Source organism: Phyllostomus discolor, chromosome 11 (assembly GCF_004126475.2).
Source record: "Phyllostomus discolor isolate MPI-MPIP mPhyDis1 chromosome 11, mPhyDis1.pri.v3, whole genome shotgun sequence".
In the NCBI taxonomy this organism is placed as follows: Eukaryota; Metazoa; Chordata; class Mammalia; order Chiroptera; family Phyllostomidae; genus Phyllostomus; species Phyllostomus discolor.
Window position 1 is genome coordinate 34922265 of NC_040913.2, and position 22226 is coordinate 34944490.

Below are 22226 nucleotides of genomic sequence, written 5' to 3' on the forward strand. Positions count from 1 at the left end.
ATTTTTCCTTTGATACTGTTACTTATTTGTATTTCAATAAGCTCTTCATTTTTTTGCTAAGAATAAGAGTAACACTATACAGTGCACTCTATTTTTAAAAAATTCTTCATTCTATAACCTATGTTAAAAATATCAATGTATATTGACATTTTATGATATAATCTGTGAGGTAAAAATAGGAGGTAGGATTCTACCCATTCCACTGGTGTGGAAACTGAGCCATTGAGAAATTGCTTCAAATCACAATGATATAACATGGTTACTGACCCACTGGCTACCAAGGAGTTGGAAAAGGCTAAAAGGATCACCTAAGAGCCTTTCATCTGAACCTTACGCCCTTCTTCTCTCTTTCCACTGAGAAGCACTTACTCACTGGGATGGCTCAGTGTTCAATCACAAGCAGCTGGCCTCCTCTGAAAGCTGTCCATGCTATTTGCTCTGAGGATGACAACTCATTAATCAAAGATGTACTGCACTTACACCTCCTCACAGATACTAGAGTCCTGTCCTCCGACCAGACACACACTTCTGTGTCCATAAGATATTGTAAAAAAATATATTTGGTATTTTTCTTGATTTCTGACATAGAGCTCCTAAAACCCAGATGTTCCCATGCCCCCTCCCTCTTACAATACTTTCCACAATTTGCTAGGATGATTCAACAGGACTCAGGAAAGCACTATACTCCCTACTGGTGTAAAGAATACAACTCAGGAATAGCCAAATCGAAGATATGCATAGGGAAAGGAATGGTGTGTTACCACATTATACCTAAGTGTTCATTTAGAAAATATAGTAGCATATTTGTTTGTTATCCAGCCAGCCAGAATGCTTTGGGGTTTCTTAAATAATAGTGTATTTTGTGTTTCAATGAGATGACTCCCCTGCAGATGGTAGGCAGGGGAACTCTAGATGTTTCAGAATGGGGGGGCTGGTTGCCAGAGCAACCATGTGGTTAGAAGGTTAGAATCATCAGTCTACTCTCTGACTTCCAGGAAGGGAGAGGGGCTGGAGGTTGAGTTTTATCACTAATGGCCAATGGTTTAATTAATCATGCCTGTGTAATTAAGCTTTCTTAAGAACTCTGAAACAGCCAGACTGAGGGAGCTTCTGTTTTGGTGAGCACATTGTGTACTGGGAGGGTGGTGCACCTGGAGAGGGCATGAAAGCTCTATACCACCTGTCCTGTCCTCCCCATTCCTTGCCCTATGCATGTCTTCAATTTGGCTGTTCCTGAGTTGTATTCTTTATATGCTAATAGAGAGTATAGTGCTTTCCTGAGTTCTGTTGAATCATCCTAGCAAATTGTGGAGAGTATTGTAAGACAGTGGGGACATGGGAACTTCCAGGTTTATAGCCAATTTGTCAGAAATATGGGTGGTCTTTGGGACTTGGGACTACTGTGAAATGATGGCAGTTTCATGGGACTGAGTTCTCAACCCTGTGGGCCAACTCCAGGTCGTGTCTGAATTGACTTGAATTGGAAGATACTCAGTTGGTGTTGGAGAATTGGTAGGTTTTGAATGATGTGTTTTGTGCCAGAAAAAAAAAAACACAACAGTCCAGCTGTGTTCCCACCCGCTGTCTGCCTTGTGCTTTTTGTCCATGTGGGAGCCCCTTGGACTTTTATTAGGCCTTTCCCTATATCCTTCCCAGACTTGATGTATGTGCATAATAAAGTTGATTCACAGACTAAATTATAATAATTTAAGTTTGTGGCTTTGTTCAGTGATATGTTACCACATTATATTTAAGTGTTCGTTAAAAATATATAGTAGCATATTTATTTGTCATCCAGCCAGCCAGAATGCTTGGGTACATTCTCCTTGGTTAGCCATATAGAGATTACTTGGCATTGCCCTAAGCAAGAATACTCATATATCAAAAAGAAAAGTCATTTTGTGAAAACTATATGTGTTCTTAAATGTTGTTATAGATAGGTAGCTAGAGGTTGTAAAAAATAAAATAATGTCTGTAGTTAATAATTTTTGTATAGCTAAATGTTTAAAAAATATCACCTAGAATTAAACTGCCTGAGTTCAGTTTCTAGCTTTACCACTTTTTAGTTAACTTTTACCTCACTCACTCAAGTCTTGTTTTGTCATCTGTAGAGTAGGGATAATAATATATATCATAGTGCTCTTGTGAGAGTTAAAAAAATTAATGCAGAACAACTAAGCCAGTACCTGACACACATATATACTCAGTAAATTTTAGCTGCTGCTTACTATTCAATCTATTATCACTACTACAGCCATTATAATTCTTACTGCTACTATTATTATGCTACTGATACAGTTCTTTTTTAATCTAATTCATAGCATAAAGTGGTTATACAGCTTACAAACTCTTCCAATCCTATATTTACTTACAACACAATATATCGGGGACATGAGATTAATCGATTGAATTAACACACTAAACCCTGTTGTGACAGAAATATTTTGTGCACTCCCTTGTCTGAGTTATTGTCTCAATTTTAAGGGTCACAGGAAGGGGAAACATGAGTAGCAAAAAACCATGGAGAAAATACACACCAGTGTAACTTCACAGTGGTTTCACTGCGGCGGGAGCCAAAGGTTCAAGTATCATTGCTCCTTAGACACAGCTATCGCATGGAACTCTCTGAAGAGTTCAGTCATTGGTCTCGTCAAACAGTGTCTCTGAGAATTAGCTTGCTAATTGTGTTTACAACCAAATATGTTAAGGTTTTCTTAACAGCTATCAATATGTTAGAATAATGAATGTTATTTTGTATGCAGGTAGTTTAAAAAACAAAAATAAAGAGTCCATGTCTTCATACAGCATTTTTCATGCCTCCCTTCTATTCCGTTCTATTGACCCAAGATTGCAAACCATAATTTTTTTTAACATAATCCATTTGGTTGGGCAAATAAATTGGTTTCAAGGATATTTACATTCTTACCGGTGAAACATGACTTAACACCTCTTCCTCTGGATTAATTTGAAGCCTGAAAATCATAGCATAGCTGGAATTATGTGCATTTTTAATATTATTTTGTATAGTTCACATTAGTGAGTATCAAAACAAATTGTAATTAGAATTCATTTGAACCTAAAGCAAATATCCACGAGTTTGGTTTGAGCCACTGTGTCTTTACATGTTGTTAACTCTTCTCCATGTCTTCTAAAGTTGACTATGCAAAGACATTAGGAAGTAATACCGAAGCTCTGTCCTGCTGGGTGGCCAGTCCATTCTGATAGTGCCTCTGTGCACTGCTTCACCATTTGTCCCTTCCTGTGCACTGTGAGAGCAACTTTAAGTTAAGGACAGAAAATCTTCGATTGATAATCACCACAGACTGTGCTCAGGGTACCAGTAAAGAGAGCTTGATACCTACTGTTCCCCATGTTACTCAGATTGTCTCTGACACCTTCATTCTGGCTGTAGGTCAGCCTGGACAATGGAGAGCCCTTTCCCCACCTTCTTCATGTGCTCACTGTTCCCTCTCAAAGAGACTGTGGTATTGAAGAATGTTAAAGTTATATTGAAACTAGTTTAATGTTAAAAACATAGTCTTTTTTTTTTTTTGCCTGTCCATCTGAATAGACTGATTATTTTGTAGTATATTTAGAGGTCAAGAACTCTAATTTTAAACACATTTCCTAAATATAGTTTGTTCATGTGGTCACAGATATGTTCAAATATTCACAAATATAATTCACAAATATTCACAAAAAAGAAATTCACAAATATAACATTTTTCACAAATATTTTTTCTATGCTGTTTTACCTTTTATATATTATAATTTCATCCTTTCAAGGCATTTAATATACTCTCTTTTAGTCTCTGTAGAAATGCTGGAAAAGAATTTGAAGCAGATGGGAAGGCAGCTTCAACAGCTTGAGAGAGATTTGGAAACCTTTCCCCCTCCTGAGGACTTGCATGATAAGTTTGTGACAAAGATGTCCATATCCTTTTGATGTCTAAATAACTTAGATTATCAGTCACGTAGAATTAGAAGTTATTTAACATTTTAAGTATACTTGCATAACCAGAGACCCTTCTATAGTGCCAAATTGTAGGTTTAATCTTTGCTTTCTTACAGGGAAATTTATCAAAGTGTTTATTTATCATGAACAATACAGAAATGTATTCTGTTGATTTCAATTTTTTTCCCCTTTTCATCAACTTGGATAATATGTTCTCTCATCTTTTTCCTTCCGCATGCCTTATTTCCTTCTAATGTTCATGCTAGATTGAAAGGATATGAAAACTCAATTTGAGGAAGTTTGAATCTAACGTGATGATGTGATTTAGGTATTTTGAAATGTTTCAGGAAGCAGATGAAGACTGTAAAGTGGAGTGACTACTCAGCTGAATTTCAAGTGTTGGTATATACTGAAAATTAACTCGTGTTTCAGAAACTTTACTATTTTCTGTAGAGATACTATAGTTCCAAAATCAAAATTGAGTTTGTCACCATCATTCCTTGTGAAGGTATTCTCCAAACCCAAAGTAAAATGGACAAATATATACGTGTGTTTGTGTGTGTGTGTGTGTGTGTGTGTGTGTATACATGCATGTATAAAATTAATAGCTTGAGGCTTGTGTCCTACTTTATTTAATGTTTTTTTTGAATTCAATTATCTTTGGTTTTGCTAACTTTGTGGCTTAAACTCTAATGACTAATTGAAGTAATAAACTTTATTTCCTGAAACTAATGTTGAGTTGCTTTGCAAACCATTCTGTGGAATTAGAGACTGATATCTTTTGTGTCATAATGAAGTATTACTACTATGCATTATTAAAATCCCATATGGACTTCAGAATTCCACATAAAAGGATAACCCACTTTTACAGTGAGCTGTTATAAATAGACACTCCTCATATTTTATTTTAAACGGAGTTACTTGAAGTAAAATAACTACTTTTCCTCTCTCTGTCACTTCTCCCCTGAGATTTAGCAAATCACAAAATTATTATTTGGCTTGTCATAGATTTTCTTGTATATGCTTCCAGCTTGATTGTGAATTAGTTCCTTTTTATCTCTCTTTACTGTATCTTTTGGGAAATATCATAAAAATACACTCCAGCGACAGTCAATTCAGGCTAATGTGTTTGTTCCTTTCCTGGCTTTCCGGCCTATCCAGTTTCTTCTTTTATGAGGCGGGGCGCCGTTATTGCTGCACTGGAGATGGCTGGGGGTTTTTTGTTTGTTTTTTTAAACTAAAAATGAAGTTTATATTTATCAAAAATATTTTTGCAGTACCTTCTCATTTGGCAACATATGCTTTTTAAAACTAAATTTGTAAAATTTGTTATTGCAGAGTTACATTAGTTTCACCCTTAGCTGTTTTCCTCAGTCATCTTATTGTTAAAATTTCATATGTGACAATTTATTTTAATCATTAAGTACTGTTAACTGAAGTACTTATTATTTTTCCCTACAGATAGCATTTTAGAAAAGGTTTTGCTTGCATACAGTTTCCGGCAATACATCGTGAGTGTATTAATTATGAAGGTTGGGTTTCTAGAACATATAACCTAAGATAAATTCCTGAGCTTAGTGTAAATGTTGTAGAGTCATGCTCAGCAGATGATCTCAGGATCACTTGTATTTGTATGGCACAGGAAGTTGAATGATGTCGGCTTCTTGAAAGGTATGCAGCTCATAAAAAGCACCTCTCAGGAAATCAGAAACTGGAAGGATGATGCTTTGCTGGAAACAATTTTTTATTCTGAGTACAATTATACTCTATGGACATGAAAGCTACTATATCCTGTCACTAAATATCACAACCTAGAAGCTTCTAATGAACTGATTAGCATTCACATATCTCTTGGAAGTCAGATATATGAACACTTGGTGCACTTTGCTATTGACAAAGCTTATGATCATAAATATTCTTTGCTGAGATTAGATTGCACTTGTTTGCTTTTCCTCTTAGACATACTAGTATCCAAGTAATTAAATTCATTCACTGCAAAGCTTTGTTTACTTTAATTAGGACTGACAACAAATGAGATCTTGAATATTAAATGCATTTATACGGATCCTATTAAAATGGCAAATTGTGAGCTTCTTAGATCTTAGCAAATGGAGGATTTGGAAATGAAAATGCACAATGAATAGAGATATATTTAACAGAGTTTGGGTTATTAACACTCAGACTTTGTTTCAATTTTTAGTGCTTATTAGTTGAAGCACATATCAGATGTTTGCTTCATCAACAAGTTCTGGCAGAATAGATATGTTATCCAAGTTTACAACTAGTCAGTGTGAGTAAACAGGCATAATTTGGTGAACTACTAAATAATCTGTTAATCAAATTGTCTTAAATTATGATATAATTTTGTTATAGAAAATTTGACTAACAGCATTCAATTATAGTATATTGTGTTATTATTTTTCAATATGTGCTTTTTCTTTGCATATACTTCTTAATATAAAAAATGTGAATTTAGTACATCCCTTAAGGCGTGAACAATTATTTCATACATATAACATTGACTTTTAGTAATGATGATGTTACTTTACAATTGCTAAGCCTGCTCAGAAATGTAATTAGAGTTGAATAGTTTCATTGTAAGTGTTTGCTTGAAAAATCTTTAACACAAATTTGAGGTGAGGTCATTAATATTGTTATATACAAACTATTATATGTGAGGTGAATATACATATCAAAGTCTTATCGGTGAGGAGATTAAGAAAATGCCAGGGTTTGTGTCATGCAGTACCTGTTCTTTTCTGGTGACCTTCAAATTCTGGTATATTTCTTGCTTTAAGGGGGAAAAAAATAGATCCTAGAATATTGTCCTTGAAATTCTCCTTGCAGAAGCCTTAATCTTTCTATTTTCTTTTCTTTCTACCCCTTCCAAGTATCTTAGGGAAAAGTCATTTTGCTAGACATTTGTGTTTTTATATTTATCACAACTTATGTAACAAGTTACTCAACTCTTTTCTATTATAGTCTTTAAATTTCTTTTGCAACCCAGCTTTATTTTTGCATTTGCTTTCGTGTTGTTACACTATATAGCAATGTTTTAGTCACTTTTGAAATTACTCTGTAGATGATAAAACTATTTCAATAAATTTTTTGTAAGACATCTTATCTATATTCCACACTGCATAAAATAGAGCATTTTTGAGGTAAAGGAATTCAGTACACTTTTATTTACTTGAACTACAGTTAGGAAGTAAAATAGAAGAGAGGGTGAAATGTAAACTTGTATAATACATGGTCCATTTGCAGGAGTGGGAAGTTGGATGATACATAAAAGCAGATTTTTTTCTTCTCTTAATCTTCTCTCTCCTCCCTTCTCTCTCTCTTGTCTGTCTTTCGTTTAACCCATTCTTAACAAACTTATAAGACTTAGTTTAAAATATCCTGCTCCTCATCCTCTGTGAATCTTTATCTTTTTCTTCTCTGAAATCTTGTTAGACTCACAAAGGCTGTTCCACAGCTTAGCGCTCATGGCTGTTTCACAGTCACACCTCAGTCACTTCGGTCCATGCCACCTTCGTAGTCAGGACTTCCCTGGCCACGCAACATAAATTAGCCTCTGTCACTTTGTATTACATCACACATTTCTTTTCATAGTTATCACTGTCTATTTCATTTATTTTAGAAGGCAGGTTTCACAAAAGCAGGGACTTTGCTTATCCAGTTAACTGCTGTTTTCCCTAGTGCCCAAGAGAGGGCCATACAGTGGAGCTCAATGAGTACTTGCAGATTGGCCAACTGGCTGCCTGGCTGTCAGATCCTGGGTACTTAAGAAGATGTATAAAATGTATTGGACATGTATGATTGAAGCTGATCCTTATTAGATGTGTTCATGGCAATAGTAGACATCTTTTGTGGGGAAAGTACAAAAATGAAAGCAAGACATAAGAATAAATGGAGAATACATTAGTGCTAGGTAGTCAGGGAATGAGCAGTGATTGTTGGCCAAGAATGAATCCCAAATCCTACTCTTGCTGCTTAGTTGGCCAATGCTAAGTATTAGTGTTTCAGCAAGTGTAAACACAGGTCTGGTTATCAGTATACCTTGCAAATGGAAGGATTACAATGGTTCAGATAGAAATTCATGAGAACTTGGCCTTTATCCTAGTTAAGGAATAGAAAATAGATTTGACAAAAATATCAAGTGCTTGGATTAATATCAATATTTTTGTAATGAATTTTATCAAATATTTATTTTGTTGCATAGCTCACCTATTTTTCTAAAGCTTTTTACAAATATAGAACTTTATGCTGGGGAAAAATAAAGCCCTACTACTACTGAGATGAGCATTGCTTTTATCTGCCGTTTAGCAGTCAGCACAAGAACACCTGCATTTGTTTCTTTTGAGTGATGATGATGAGGTTATTTTTTTGTCTGAATGTTTCACCATCTCTTTTTTTTAATTTTTATTTATTGATAAATAAATAAACAGCGACAGACATCAGTTTGTCGTTCTACTCATTTATGCATTCATTGATTTTGCGTGTACCTTGACCTGGGATTGAACCTGCAACCTTGATGTATCAGAATGATACTCTAACCACCTGCGCTACCTGGTCAGGGCTCACCATCTCTTACTGAGTAATTCATTAATGTAACCATTTATTCTGTCCTATTGTACAGTCATTTTAGTCTTCTGAGAACTTGGCTATTTCTAAAGTTGTTTCAGTTTAATCACAATTTTACCATTCTTGTTGGTAATTCCAGTTATTCAAAGCTCCACTTTATTTCCTTTGGGAGCAAGTTGTTTTATAGGTAACAATTATAACAAAATTAACTTCTAAAGCTTTCCAGCTGTTAGAACAAGACCATGTAATTTTCATGGTTTTACTCTTGGTCTTCTTTCCCATCTTTTTAAATAGAACTATGCTATTTTAATATTAAGTGTGCCCAGGCATATTCCAAATATTTCATTAAGTTTTGATTCATATTTGAAAATCTAAAAAAAATATTGGATAATACTTATAGCTTTAATTTAACCTACTTACCAAGTTGGTTGTTGAAAATAGGCATATTCCTAGGTTTTAGAATAAAATTGATAGGATTTATGAAGTGTCTTTTTGAAAGCTCAAAGCCTTATAAGCAATGATAGGGGCAGAAAGTAGTACCTGTAGAACCGAACAGTTCAGAACACTCATGGAAATAGTGCAGCCTCTTGCCCAGGACCACGCCTGTTCAGGCACTCGATTAGCTCTTAATGGGGCATCACAACTGTTTGTGTGTGGGAAAGTATATACCTGCAGTTTGATGTTCCATGACTTTCATCAGAATTGTGAGAGGACCTGTTACCCTTCCCACCCAAAGTTTAAGACTGGTGACAGCAGAGTGACATAAGTGATTGTCACCAGTGCAGTGGTAGAGGATTAGACCTAGAACAACTAAGAAGGTGGAACCTGGCATTTAGAGAAGGGACTGACAATCAGAGGTGACCACCCCCCAGGAATGGGGCAAGAACAAAGCACTACTAGGGAATTGGATTAGAAGGGGAAACATACAATGCCATTGCACATGACTACAGTGGACTACAAATGCTGTACGTCTTCAGTGGAAAATGATCACTCACAGCAGCAGAGAAGAAAGCTTCACGGAAGAGGAAGAATTTAATGAAGCGTTGAATGGTAGGTTTGAACCTGTAAAGGCAGAAAACAATTTCTCTTTTAGACAGAAGTTAAGGATATATAAATAATCCATGTGGATACAATCTCTATCTGGGATATAAATAATTTTAGGTGTGAGTTTATAGATGGAGTAGCTGATAAACCGGTGTTGATTTCTGAACCTATTAGGTAAAGGGAGTGATTGATATTTCACTTTACAAATGACTCACCATATGTTCCATCTAATGATAGTTTCTGATTGCATTTCCAATGTGGTTTTTATTTATCTATGTTCATTTTACCTGCAACATTTCATTATATGGATATTTCACAAGACAAAGTATATTGAAATCTATCCCATGTGATTATATTGTTATAATTCCTTGTGATTTTGTGATTTGACTAATTGTAAGAAATTTTTGTTGCTCATTCAAGAATTAAAGAATGATACCACATATAAAGGCATCAATCATTGGTAGTATTATGATCTAGATTCTAGAAAGTATAAGGAGGCAGTTTGCTATTCAGTTGAATATAAACTGAGCCACAAAAAGATTTATAGATTTTCTTAAGGTCATTAAAAATAAAAATCAGCCCTTGCATTAAAATCCAGACTCCATGTATTCTAAAAGTGTATGTGTGTATACACACACACAGAGCATAATATGAAAAGCAGAGACAGAAGAGCAATAGGCAGCCCCTGGGCTGACAGTAAACATGGGTGCAGGCGGGTTGTAGTTGACTGGGATGCTTTGCTCCTTGTTGGGAGGTTGAGTTCTGATTGCTAGAATTCTTCTGTGCCCCCCTGAATTCACCACCTACCTGGCAGCAGCACTACCTCTTTCATCCTTGGTCTTCCCTGGTCCCCCACTCGCCACCCTCAAAATGAAGGGCCTGGATCATTTGCTTTATTTTATCCTCCACTGGGCAGTGCTCTGACCAAAGGAACCATGTCTTTGTGAAGTTGTGGAGAATTTTTTTTAACATTGGAATGTTTAATAAACATGACATTTTTGGTTTGCTTCTCTTGGTCTGAATCTAGTTATTCTTATTACTGGCCTTTATTTTTTAAGTGTGCTGGTGTCTGTTTATCCTTTTGTGTTAGAGACAATAAGAGGACTTCAGGAAGTTTGATTCTGTATATTCCATTTATTTAAATAACCCAGTTTAAAGGGACCATAGACAATTATGGTTGATGCTATAAACGTTATCTTTCCAGACTGTGGTGATTTTATATCTGACTGCATCAGCAGTATGTCACGCCACAGAGGAATTCCAGGTTTTGTTTACAAAATGTGTTCTAATGCCTCCAACACATTCACATTTAGACTATCAATCTCAATGTGCCTTGAACTAACTTGTCATAATTAAGTGAGAGAAGAACATCTCCATGTGTGTGTATAATCATAACTTGGAATCAGGTAGTGCATAGGAGAAACTACCGATTTTCCAAAGGAGAAGTTAAAACATGAATTTACTTACATACGAGGTTTTAAATGTAACTTTAAAAATTTATTTTTAATCACCTTTGCCACTTTATATAAAGCTTAAAATGAATTAGTGGGCAATAATATACCAAGTATTTATATGTACTCTAAATGCCATTCATTTTTCTAAGAATGTTTCATATATTAGCTCATTTAGTTCTTACAACAGCCCTATAAAATAGGTAATGTTATCATTATTATTCTCATTTTACAGGAGAGGAAATTTAGGCCCAGAGAGATGAAGACATTTGCCCACAGGCACAGTACTGCCCCATGTGGGAGCTGGAGCTTGAGCCCTGGTCATCCAGTTTAACCGTTATGCTTAATGCCTGTGATTGGTTTCAGTACCATTGAAAGTACTCAGCTACAGCTACTTGAACTATAATTTTAAACCATATTTCATAATCTGTATAATACAGATGGGCAGATTGGAGGAAAATTTTCCTTGAATTCAGTTGTCAAAGACAAATATTGCATGTATAAATATTTAACTTTTCTGATAATTTTTCCAGAGTTAATTAGAAATTAAATTTAAGATTTCATCACTGTACAGTATAGAGTGAATTGCAAGAGTGGTTGACTTTTAGAGGTGATTTTGGCATTTTGGATATATGTAATAGTAGCCAACAATTACATTAAAACATTGGACTTAAAAGGTTTTTTTCTAAAACATTACTTTGACATTTCAGATTTCCTTAACTGTGATATACAGCTTTGTTATCAGTGCAAAGGAACAATATGGAAAACTTTCAAAGTTACATGAAAACATGGAAAAGCTGTATCAGAGCATAATGGAGTACTATGCCATTGATGTGAAGAAGGTGTCTGTGGAAGATGTTTTGACTGACTTAAATAACTTCAGAACAGCATTCATGGTATGTTAAAAAAAATATTTTTTTTTCAAAGTATTTGTATTTATATTGAGTTGGCCAAAAGGTCCGTATGGTTTTTTCCTTAAAATAACAGACACATTTTTCATTTACACCAATAACTTTATTGATTTGGACATTTTGAGTATACCGGCTATCGCCCTTGTGGTGTGACACTGATTGTTATTGTCTCGATTTGATCTTTATCAACTTCAACTGGTCTGCCCGACCAGGGAGCATCATCCAGTGAGAAGTCTCCAGTGCGAAACTCCTCAAATCACTTTTGACATGTTTGATCAGTTACAGTACCTTCTCCATACACTGTAAAATCCTTTTTTGAGTTTCAGTTGCATTTCTACCTTTCTTGAAATAATAAAGCTTTTGAAAATAATGTGCTTTTTTTAATGCATGCTGATATGACAGCTGTCACAATACAATCTAATAGAATCGTGTGAAATGAAGTTAAAGACTACTAAGCACTACTAGAGCTAGTATCTTACAGGAAAAAAAATGAACATTTTGGCCAACCCAATACTATCTCATCTATTACCACTTTTACTTCATTACTTCATTTCACTCCTGTTGTCTAGTAATACCTACCTTTTCTGATGTTGAAAGTTAGCTTTTAAAATTTAAAATTTTGAATCTATTGGAAAATGTGTGGTTTCTTCCTTTTTTGGCCTTCCCAACATTAAACTGTAATTAGAAATTTTGATTGAAAATGTGACAAATTCTGAAGTTTTTCATAGAGACTCCCCTCCTGGCACATTACAGAGCACTTTTGTAATAAGTTTTTTGGCTATGAATTTGTTTCGTTATACTTAAGATCAATTTGTATTTTTGTGGTATAATTTTACCAAATTCCATGTAGCTGTTATGAAGCTTTTTTCCCCCTTTTCTTTTCTTAATGCATTGTACAATAAGCTACCTGCAGTTTGCCTTTGAATAGATTTTACATTCCTAGGGTTTCCTTTAGATATTTTAATAGGGAGGTCAGGTCTTTGATGTGGAATCCTTTCATTTAGGCATTAAAAAGATCTTTTGAAAAGTATTAGCTGATTAGATGGCGGGGGGGGGGGGGGGGGGGGGGGGGGGGGGGGAACCACACTCATATTGAAATGAGGAAGCATTGTTGCCTCCCTAGGGAACTGGAGATACATTTCTACAAAGAAAAATTACATTATTCTTAATAGATGGGTAAGTCATTTCTGTATTTCAGCAAATGTTTGAGGGGATTAAAAAGTTTTGAGTAACTGAGTTGTTTTGTTTTTTTTTTTTTGATCTGAGTGAAACTTTATTGCTGAATTGACTGGACTGGTTATAATCACTTGATTATGATTAGATAGTCTTTGAATAAATGTCAGTATTTTAAAGGAAAACTAGTTTGTCTATGTTAAACACACATTTTGCTTACAGCTGTGGTTTATCTTCTCTACAAAATGAAAGTGATTCTTTGATTATTTTTTTATTCCAGAAGTGATTTTGATTATTAAATGTATTCTGTGCCTATCTATATATGTGATGTATTGAATGATATATTATTTTGATTTTTATAAAGTTCTATGAGGCATCATGGCTTAGTGTAAGTCGCAAAGGCTTTGCAGTCTGAAAGAGCTAGGTTTGTAATGCACACTATTTAGGTGACTAGGAACACTGGCCTTCCTGAGTCCCAGTTTCCACATTTGTAAAAGTGGATGTTAATTTCTTTCTCGTAAGAGTCTTTAAATATTAAATGAGATACTATATGTTAAGTATTTGTCATAGCTTTTGGCACATGGCAGTTGCTTAATAAATTCTTATTCAGTAAAGGGTTAGTTACTTAACTCAGCAAACTCGAGGTACTCAAACCTTGAGCACTCCAGAGAAAGCTCTGGCCTTCACCTGACTCCTGGGAGATCGGTCACCTCTAAACCCTTGGAGTATCCTACCTGGGTAGGGTGTCTTTGTATACCCAGGACCAAGCCAGACAGTTGATGCTAAATATGCAGTTTATGGCGAATACCTGTTTTTGTTCACCTGGTGTGCTGGCTGCACTGTCATTTGGTCCTCTGTAGGGCACTGGAGACTGAGGAGCTAAGGTCATTCTTTCATGCAGGAGGTCCATGCCTGGGAGACCAACCTCCTGACAATAACAATTCCTGACACTAGGGCTTGGGTGAGCTGCCCTGGTCGGCAGTCTGCTTCCCGTGCTATCACACATCATTGCTGGAATAATCAAACCCCATTGGGAGAGGACAGTGTGATTTTAATCAGTATCCTTTTCCCATAACAAATTGTAACAGTGGATAAAACAGGTTTTCTGAGTTCTGTGAGTCCTTCCAAAAAATAATCAATCTTGAGGCTTGTCTTGGGGACCTCTAACATAATTATGCATGAAACTATAAAATGCGTATATAAAATAATATCCATTATATATTCAGTATTTTCTGTGAACCAGACATTTTCCCAAATACCTTATATATATTTTCTCAGATAATCTAATTCTCCATCTTTTCACTGTTACTGTTTTTTGTGGCAAATGAGGAAACCGAGGCACAGAAATCGGATATATCTAGCTCAATGTCACTTAGGTATAAAATGGAAGAACTAGAATTTGAACCAGTACAGGCTTCCTCCAAAGCCTGTGCTCTTAAGTGCTAGGCATGGCGATTCCCTTTTCCTATAGCTTGTGCTCTATTTGATAAATAAGAACACTGGCATTTGGAGGGTTTCCTAATGAGACTAAGTCCATATTGTAAGCAGTTGGATTGGGATTTGAATCCAGGTCTAATTCCAAATCATTCTGAAGTCTGGTAAGACTAGAGGGTTTGGGCATTCTGTAACTTGGCATTCTGTTATTAAGTGCTGGGCAGATGGAAAAAGTAAGTGTTTGAATGAAGAATGGCTCAAAAACAGAGGATAATTGAGTGATAATATACTTTGCCTATTTCAGATGGGTCCTAGAAGTAGCTGCTCTCACATACTCACACACGCATTCACACACTCTGGACTAAATTAAAATCAGTAGAGCTTAATATTTTTTAAAAATGTATTTTTATCTAAATAATTTGAAGAGGAAATTTTTCTTTAGAATAAAGATGAAGATGATTGGATGGGAAGTATAATTTTGCATCCACTTTATTCTTTTTTTCTGACAAATGTGGTTATACTGCTTGAATTTGGGGCACTGGGTCTTTAAAAATACCATGCTGTCAATATTAACAAAAATTATTGACAAATAAATACCTTGTGTTTTCAAAACTTTCTCATGTTGTAGGTTGCTATTTAATTTCATACTATTCAACTTTGGAAAACAGGTTAAATTCAGTGAGCCTCTATGAAGATGTTAGTGATAGATATGGGACTTTCATGTGTTGAAGGTCTATTCTGGAAAGCCACTATACAAAATACATTACTATAATAGGCAAAAAGTATGTTTTCTTTTAAGGAAATAGTGTTACAATATGTTTACACCGTTACTTCATCCACTGGAACAGAGGTATATTCCTGCTCATGAATGAGTCAAGTGTACCATTCAGTGTCCAGTGGCAGCCCGTTTTGTACCCCATGTAAGGAGCCAGGAACCACCGTCTTCCCTCCACAGCTGCCTTCTGCTATGGCAGTTTTTCACAGGCTCTTTCTCCCGAGTTCAGGGGGAGCACACCTGCACGTTTGCCTCACGGTACTATTGTGCTCACCTTTCCAGTCCCTGCTCAGACATTGTTCAGCCAGTCGAGACCTGTGTCTGTCTTGTTTACCTTTGTGTCTCTGTAATTAATGGAATATAACAAATGGATACATTTATTACATAACTGATGTTCTCACCAAAATGGGTGATGTGCTTTAATAGCTAACTCATAGTGCTGACCAAGTACCAGGCACTGTATTTTAAAATAAGGAAATTAAGGCTTAGGGACAGGGTGACTTGCCTGTTTCTACCCAGTTCCACAGTTACAAGGCGCAGAGCTGAGCTGTTAACCAGAGATGTGCAGCTCCACAGTCTATGCCATGTGTAGATGAACTCTGTTAACTTCTATTATACATAGGAATTGCATTTAGTAGGTTCACAGGACTGACTTGAAACCAAACTTCTGCCCCCCAAAAGGGGGTCACTCTTACTTTTGATAGTAATTTAGCTTGCAACTAATTTATCCAAAAATACTTGTTTTAGAATTGCCCAGATTTTAAACTGAAGCAGTTAAAGACGGGCTCACTTTTATTCAGAGCTCTTCACTATAATTGACTAATTCATGCAACCTCTCACCAGTGTTACTAGGATCTCATAACTAATTTGTATAGCTATAGCTCCTCTCTCTCTCTCTCTCTCTCTCTCTCTCTCTCTCTCTCTCTCTCTCTCTCTTTCTGTCTCTCTCTCTTGGCCTTTTTGTAATACACAAAGTAGGAATATTTTTTCTAGTCTGCAGTCTCAAGCTATACAGACCAAGAGGGTAAGTTTCATGATCTTGGAGCTTCTTCTGAGGAAATGGTGTTCATTCTGAAGCAGTTTTAACTAACCCCTTTTCTAGTTGGAGTTCCTCAACTGGGAATTCATTTGTATCACCATTGCTTTAACAGTCTACGGTAGGTAGCATGCACATAGGGAATGACTTGTATTTAGAACTAACAGTCAGCTTTCAAAAATAGAAAGTTAGTTTACTATGTAATTTTACCTAGCTTTTTGTATTATTGCCATTTTCACCAGGTTAAAACTAAAACAACAGCCAATGAGTGTTTGTTTCTAGTTGGACCCTGTGCTAGGTGCTTTACATGTGTCTCGCTTGGTCCTCATGCTGTTTGTTACGGAGGTGCAGAGTGTTACCCACGAGGACAACTGCAGCGGGGAGACCTCAGTGCATTTACATAGACCTTGCACAATTGGTAGAGGCTAGGGTTTTAATGGAGGCCTGCCCAGTGCAAAGCCTGGACTTTTTTAACATTTACAATACACTGCTGTTCAGAGCATTTGTAAGAAAAGTCAAAGTGCAATTTTTTTTTTAAAGATTTTATTTATTTATTTTTTAGAGAGGGAAGTGAGGGGGGGAGAGGGAGAGAGAGAGACATCAATGTGTGGTTGCTGGGGGCCATGGCCTGCAACCCAGGCATGTGGCCTGACTGGGAATCGAACCTGCGACACTTTGGTTCGCAGCCCGCGCTCAATCCACTGAGCTATGCCAGCCAGGGCTAAAATGCAATTTTTAAAGTTTTTTTTAATGTTTTACTAGAGGGAATCAAGACAAATCATACTTTATTTCTCTACTCTTTGATATAATAACTTCCTATTTATTTACATTGATGAGTGTATGATAGAAGAATGCTTGTAGGTCAGCTTTTATTTCAAAGCCTAAAGTGTTGTCTTTTAAAACTAGAGGCCAATTAATAGCGGGAGTGAGGGTTAAAATCAGTAGAGTTAGCAAACACCTTTCTGTGGGAGATTTTTATTTCCTTTTGGACTTATGTGAAGCCTAGAGTTCAAATCAAAGGCAGTAGGTGGAACTACTTGACCTCACTGTTCAGACTGAGTAAACAGGTAGCCTACCAGGCATCAGGTTTCGCCATGAGATTCCTGCCTTTGGTAGTATAGTGTTACATAACAATAATTATCATTTTCTACTTGTGACTGGTTTTAGACTCATCATTACATGCCATTATTACCAATGTACCTGCTATTAACAGAGATGTCATGTTTCTACAGGATGAACTGAAGTTTTTGTTGGATCTTGCTAGGTAACCCTTCTCCTGCTTTATCTTACCCAATATCAGCATGTAGATGTCTGTCCTGAATGAGAGCCTAGTTTTTGTCTCTCTCGTTGGTCACTGTGACCTTGAAGCATAATGTTTGTCCTGGTCACCCCTTTCTGTATTCATTTTAGAGAATATTGCTTAAACTGCTTTTACTCACATAGGCTCGAATTACATGGTTTCTTCTTTACTACTCCTAGTTCTTATTCCGATGATGCTTCCTCTTTCAACATTGAAAGTTCCTTTGCTATTCTCTCTCTAACCAGAATTATTAGCACAGTGCAACAGCACTCTTAGTTCTTTAAGCTAATTTCATCTGATACCTTATTTATTTTGCTTTATGATCTTATTTTAAGAGAAATACTTCTGAATGCTTTAGGACTCCTTTATTATGGACTCCTCTTAGGACTCCTTTATTATTCGTCCCCTTTAGATAACATGTTTGAAAATAAATTTCTCTATCAAATTATACATAATAAGAATGTACCACTTTTCTGTTTTAATCAGAGAGTTTTCACTAGAACTCTGCATATCTGAATACCCCATTTTAGGATTAGTCTTTCAAGGGCAACAGAAAGAAATCCCTGCATTAAAGCAATTGCTGTTGTACACACCGAAGTGGGAGCCTTTTATTGTCTATATTTTTCTTTTTTGCCCCCTAGTTTTAAATATATAAAAGTGCTAAACTTTGTACTTATCTAACCAATAAAGTCCAGTCTGTTCCTCCCTAAACTTTGCCACATATACACTGCCCATCTGAATTGTGTGCAGTGACAAAGAGAAAGGGTTCTGATTTCTTCAAATCCTAAGTGATGTACGAATTCTGCCAACAAGAAGCCTCATCCTCTGTTTGTTTGCAATAGTGATGTTCTGCCTCCACCTCATTATGGGAAACAGAATTGCTGAGGGTACAGGCCCTGGCCGCAGAACACCATGGGCAATATGATGCGGGACAGGCCAGTTAACCTCACTGCCGTGGCTTCCTGTCAATAACAGTATGTGTGTCTTAGGGGTGTTACATTTTGAAGATCAAATGGCATAATGTACATATACCCTCAAAACAAGTTAGCTATCTACAAATAATAGAAGTGTAGTAATTTTCACCTTTCCCAATTCATTATAACAAGGCAATATTTTAAGTATTTCATTTTTCATAAATATTTCTGTCTTTAGATTACTTCTTCAAATTTGTTAGTGTTATGTTTTATCCAGTTAAAGATTTGTCATTCATGCTGTTTGCAGACTTTAAGTTGATTTTGGGTTCATACAATTGAAAACATTGTGTAGTGAACAAATATAAAATCAATTACAATTCATTTAATCTTGCTGTTCATGTTGATCAAATACAATTCATTCTTCTACTGAATAACCAGGCTAAAGTAGTGATTTGCCAAACAAATGTTAATTCATCCATTGAGGGTATTTTTAGTGTAAATTCTTTTTTTATAAAGAGGCAGTCAGAACAAAACTTATTTTGACAGATCATTTAAATAGATAAATTTGATGCTTATTAACTCTAAATGTAGTTTCTTAAGACTACTCTATAGACCAACTAGGTAACTAACAAACTCCAAAGCACTAAACATTTTCTGTGTATTCCTTAATTCTTGTAGATTAACTCATTATATGTCATGTTATCAGAGAAAAGAAAATTATATAAAAGTCCTGTGGTTGGATGTTGAGACAACATATATAATTATAATACGACCAGGACTTATCTTCAATCCTTGCTTATCTTGGTGAGCTTACAACTTGAAATTTGTCTTCATTGTCACTATTGTCATTCTGAGATCACTTTTGGAGATATAAAGCTCCAAACCTAGAACAAAATAAGTTTTTTAAATATAGGATCTTGTTTTCTTCTTATCCTTGGTATCTCTTTATTTAAGGAATTAGATCAATTCTTGGTGCTGAATATTTTGGATATGAAACCTTGAAAATTATTTGCTAGGTTCTTCTAATTTTTATCCTTTAGTCTTTTCACAATGAAAACACACCTAGACTAACTGGCTAAATGTTTCCCTTTAGTGATAACATTTATTCTTACTCAGTGGGATAATGCGTGCACTTGATGGACGGGTTCTGTATGACTAAATAACTAGTAATTTGTATTTCCCTTTTATATTTTAAGTATTTTTGCTTGTTCACTGAAATAATAATATAGCAAAAGGTAAAACTAGATTATTCTAATACAATAATGAGGCCAACGATGGATCACAAAAAGAAGTCAACTAAGTAACTAATAGAAAATCATAAGTAGATTACTCCATATAATTGAAAAAATAACACTAAGCTAGGATGCCACCAACAAAAATGAATGAAATGTTGTATTCTTTGTACATTAGATATTCTGATCTTCCACACCATGAGAGAGAGAGAGAGAGAGAGTGAGTGAGTGGGAGTGCTCATGAGAACACTGAGAAGACTCTTGGCTTAAGACTATACTTTGTTATGTCTTAAACATTACCAGGTTTGCATGGAATATTTTTGGGCTTTAGCTGTATGTTCTCCTTGAAGAGGGGATTAGCAGTACCCCCCCCCCAAAAATGCTGCCCTATCACCAAGCCTACCTTAAAGCACTGTACTTCATGGCGGCCATCTTGTGCCCACCTGTACCTTTATTTAGCCCCACAATTGAAAGGTAAAGAGAATATTTTTATAGTATATCACTTCAGAACACAAAGGAAGAGAACACATTTAATGGAAGAATCAAGTTCTGTTTTGGGAAAACCTTAATTATGAGCATTTCATGCTTTATTAAAGAAGTTATTGAATAGGTTGAAATATCTCATTTATTTGAGAAGTTTACAGAGTGTTTGAAGGAATAGCAAGCACACTGGTAGCATAGTGATGAAAGGCTGGTAATGGTAAGTCCCTGCTGGGCTAACAAGTAATTTGTTTCATCTGAGACGGACTTTGCAATAAAGAACAACTTCAGCCTGAAACAGTTTAATCATTAGCATCTGCACATCCTTTGGGACGTTCTCAAAGGATAGTGTCCCGTTCTCATAAGTTTCACAGTCATAAAGTGCTTAACTAATTACACCTTGTACTGAATGCTAAGATGATAAGTTGTTTGTGCCAGTGTAGCATGCTCTCCTGTTCTTGGTGATCGCCTTTTTTATTGGATTTGGTGATGTCAGAGACATTAATTTGGTAATTTTTATGTCATATGTATTTCTTTCTAAAGCCTCTATTTTGTAATTATTGCAAATAGGGGTTTTTAAGAATAAACTTATTTTCCATGAAGATAGTTATAACTCTATTTTTGAATGTGGAGGGAAATTTTATATTTACAGTAGTTACAAAAGAAAATATTTTTGATTGAAAACTGACATGTACATCACATTTTTAAAATATTCTTAAAGACTTTTGTCACTGGCATTAATTATTTAAAAATATTTTCTTATATGTTCCAGTCTAGGAGTATGTGTAAGAATACAGGCATACATTTTCAATGTTTATAGAAACTATTTTCCATTTCTTCCTGAAAATGTTATTAGAAATTTCTGGAACGAAGTCATTTAGTACAGTTGAGCATTGTCTCTTTGCAAGATGAAGTAAACTCCTAACAAAGGATTAGTGGGAATGTGTTGAACTCTTACCTGGTTGTTTACTTTGAGAAAATTAACCTGTGTTTTCATATTACCTTCACATCCATCATTTGGAAAGCATGTGGATTTAAATTTAGTTTGTCTGATCTTACTTTAGAGACTTTAAGCAAAAATTGAATACTAGGACATGAAGAAAAGGTTTTTGAGTTTAGTGAGAACTGTGCTAAGGAGATCCGTGGCTTACATAGCTTAAATATCCATTAATGTTGAAAGAAATATATCTCTGAACAAGAAGACATTTAGCTCTTCAATATTATTTTTCATGTAATACAATCTGCACTAGTTTTTTAATTTACAAAATTAGACAGGATATTATCATATATTGAAAAATGTTCAGTAGATGCACAGGTCTGTTTCAATAGGCTAAGACTCATCAGTAGAGATGAAGTACAGCCATAGAGTCAGGATCTGTGGAAGTCTGCTTGTGTTTTACACTTTCATTCTTATATTTTACCACAATGTTATGAAATAAAACTAATGTATTCTTCAAGTAGATATATTTGGAATATAGACTACTTCCTGATAGTCTGGTTGGTTGTTCATTTTTAGGAGCAGACAATATGCACACTAATTGTTTATATTTTGAACTTTTTGGGGAAATAAAACAACTATTAATTGTATCATTGGGCAATGCTTTAAATTAATTTATCAAGAGTATGTAATTTTAGCTCTGGCTGGCGTAGCTCAGTGGATTGAGCACGGGCTGCGAACCAAAGTGTCGCAGGTTCAATTCCCAGCCAGGGTACATGCTTGGGTTTGCAGGCCATAACCCCCAGCAACCGCACCTTGATGTTTCTCTCTCTCTCTCTCTCTCTCTCTCTCTCTCCCCTCCCTACTCTCTCTCTAAAAAAAAAGTGAATAAATAAAAAAAATCTAAAAATAAAAAAAGAGTATGTAATTTTAAGTGCAGACAATACTTTGGAGGAAGAAAATACAGGAAACTAAAGTCCTTCTCTTTTCTAGAGTAGAA

At 35.5% G+C, this 22226-nt stretch overlaps 1 protein-coding gene across 2 annotated transcripts in view; it reads left to right on the forward strand.

Annotated features, from left to right (window-relative positions):
* The window catches only part of DIAPH3 (diaphanous related formin 3), a 472405-nt gene that overhangs the window by 298615 nt on the left and 151564 nt on the right, over positions 1-22226 (forward strand). For both annotated transcript variants that reach the window (XM_028526818.2, XM_028526817.2), the window contains 2 exons: positions 3810-3934; positions 11766-11930. In XM_028526818.2, coding sequence (XP_028382619.1) covers positions 3810-3934; positions 11766-11930 — 290 coding nt within the window. The remainder of the gene's footprint in view (positions 1-3809; positions 3935-11765; positions 11931-22226) is intronic.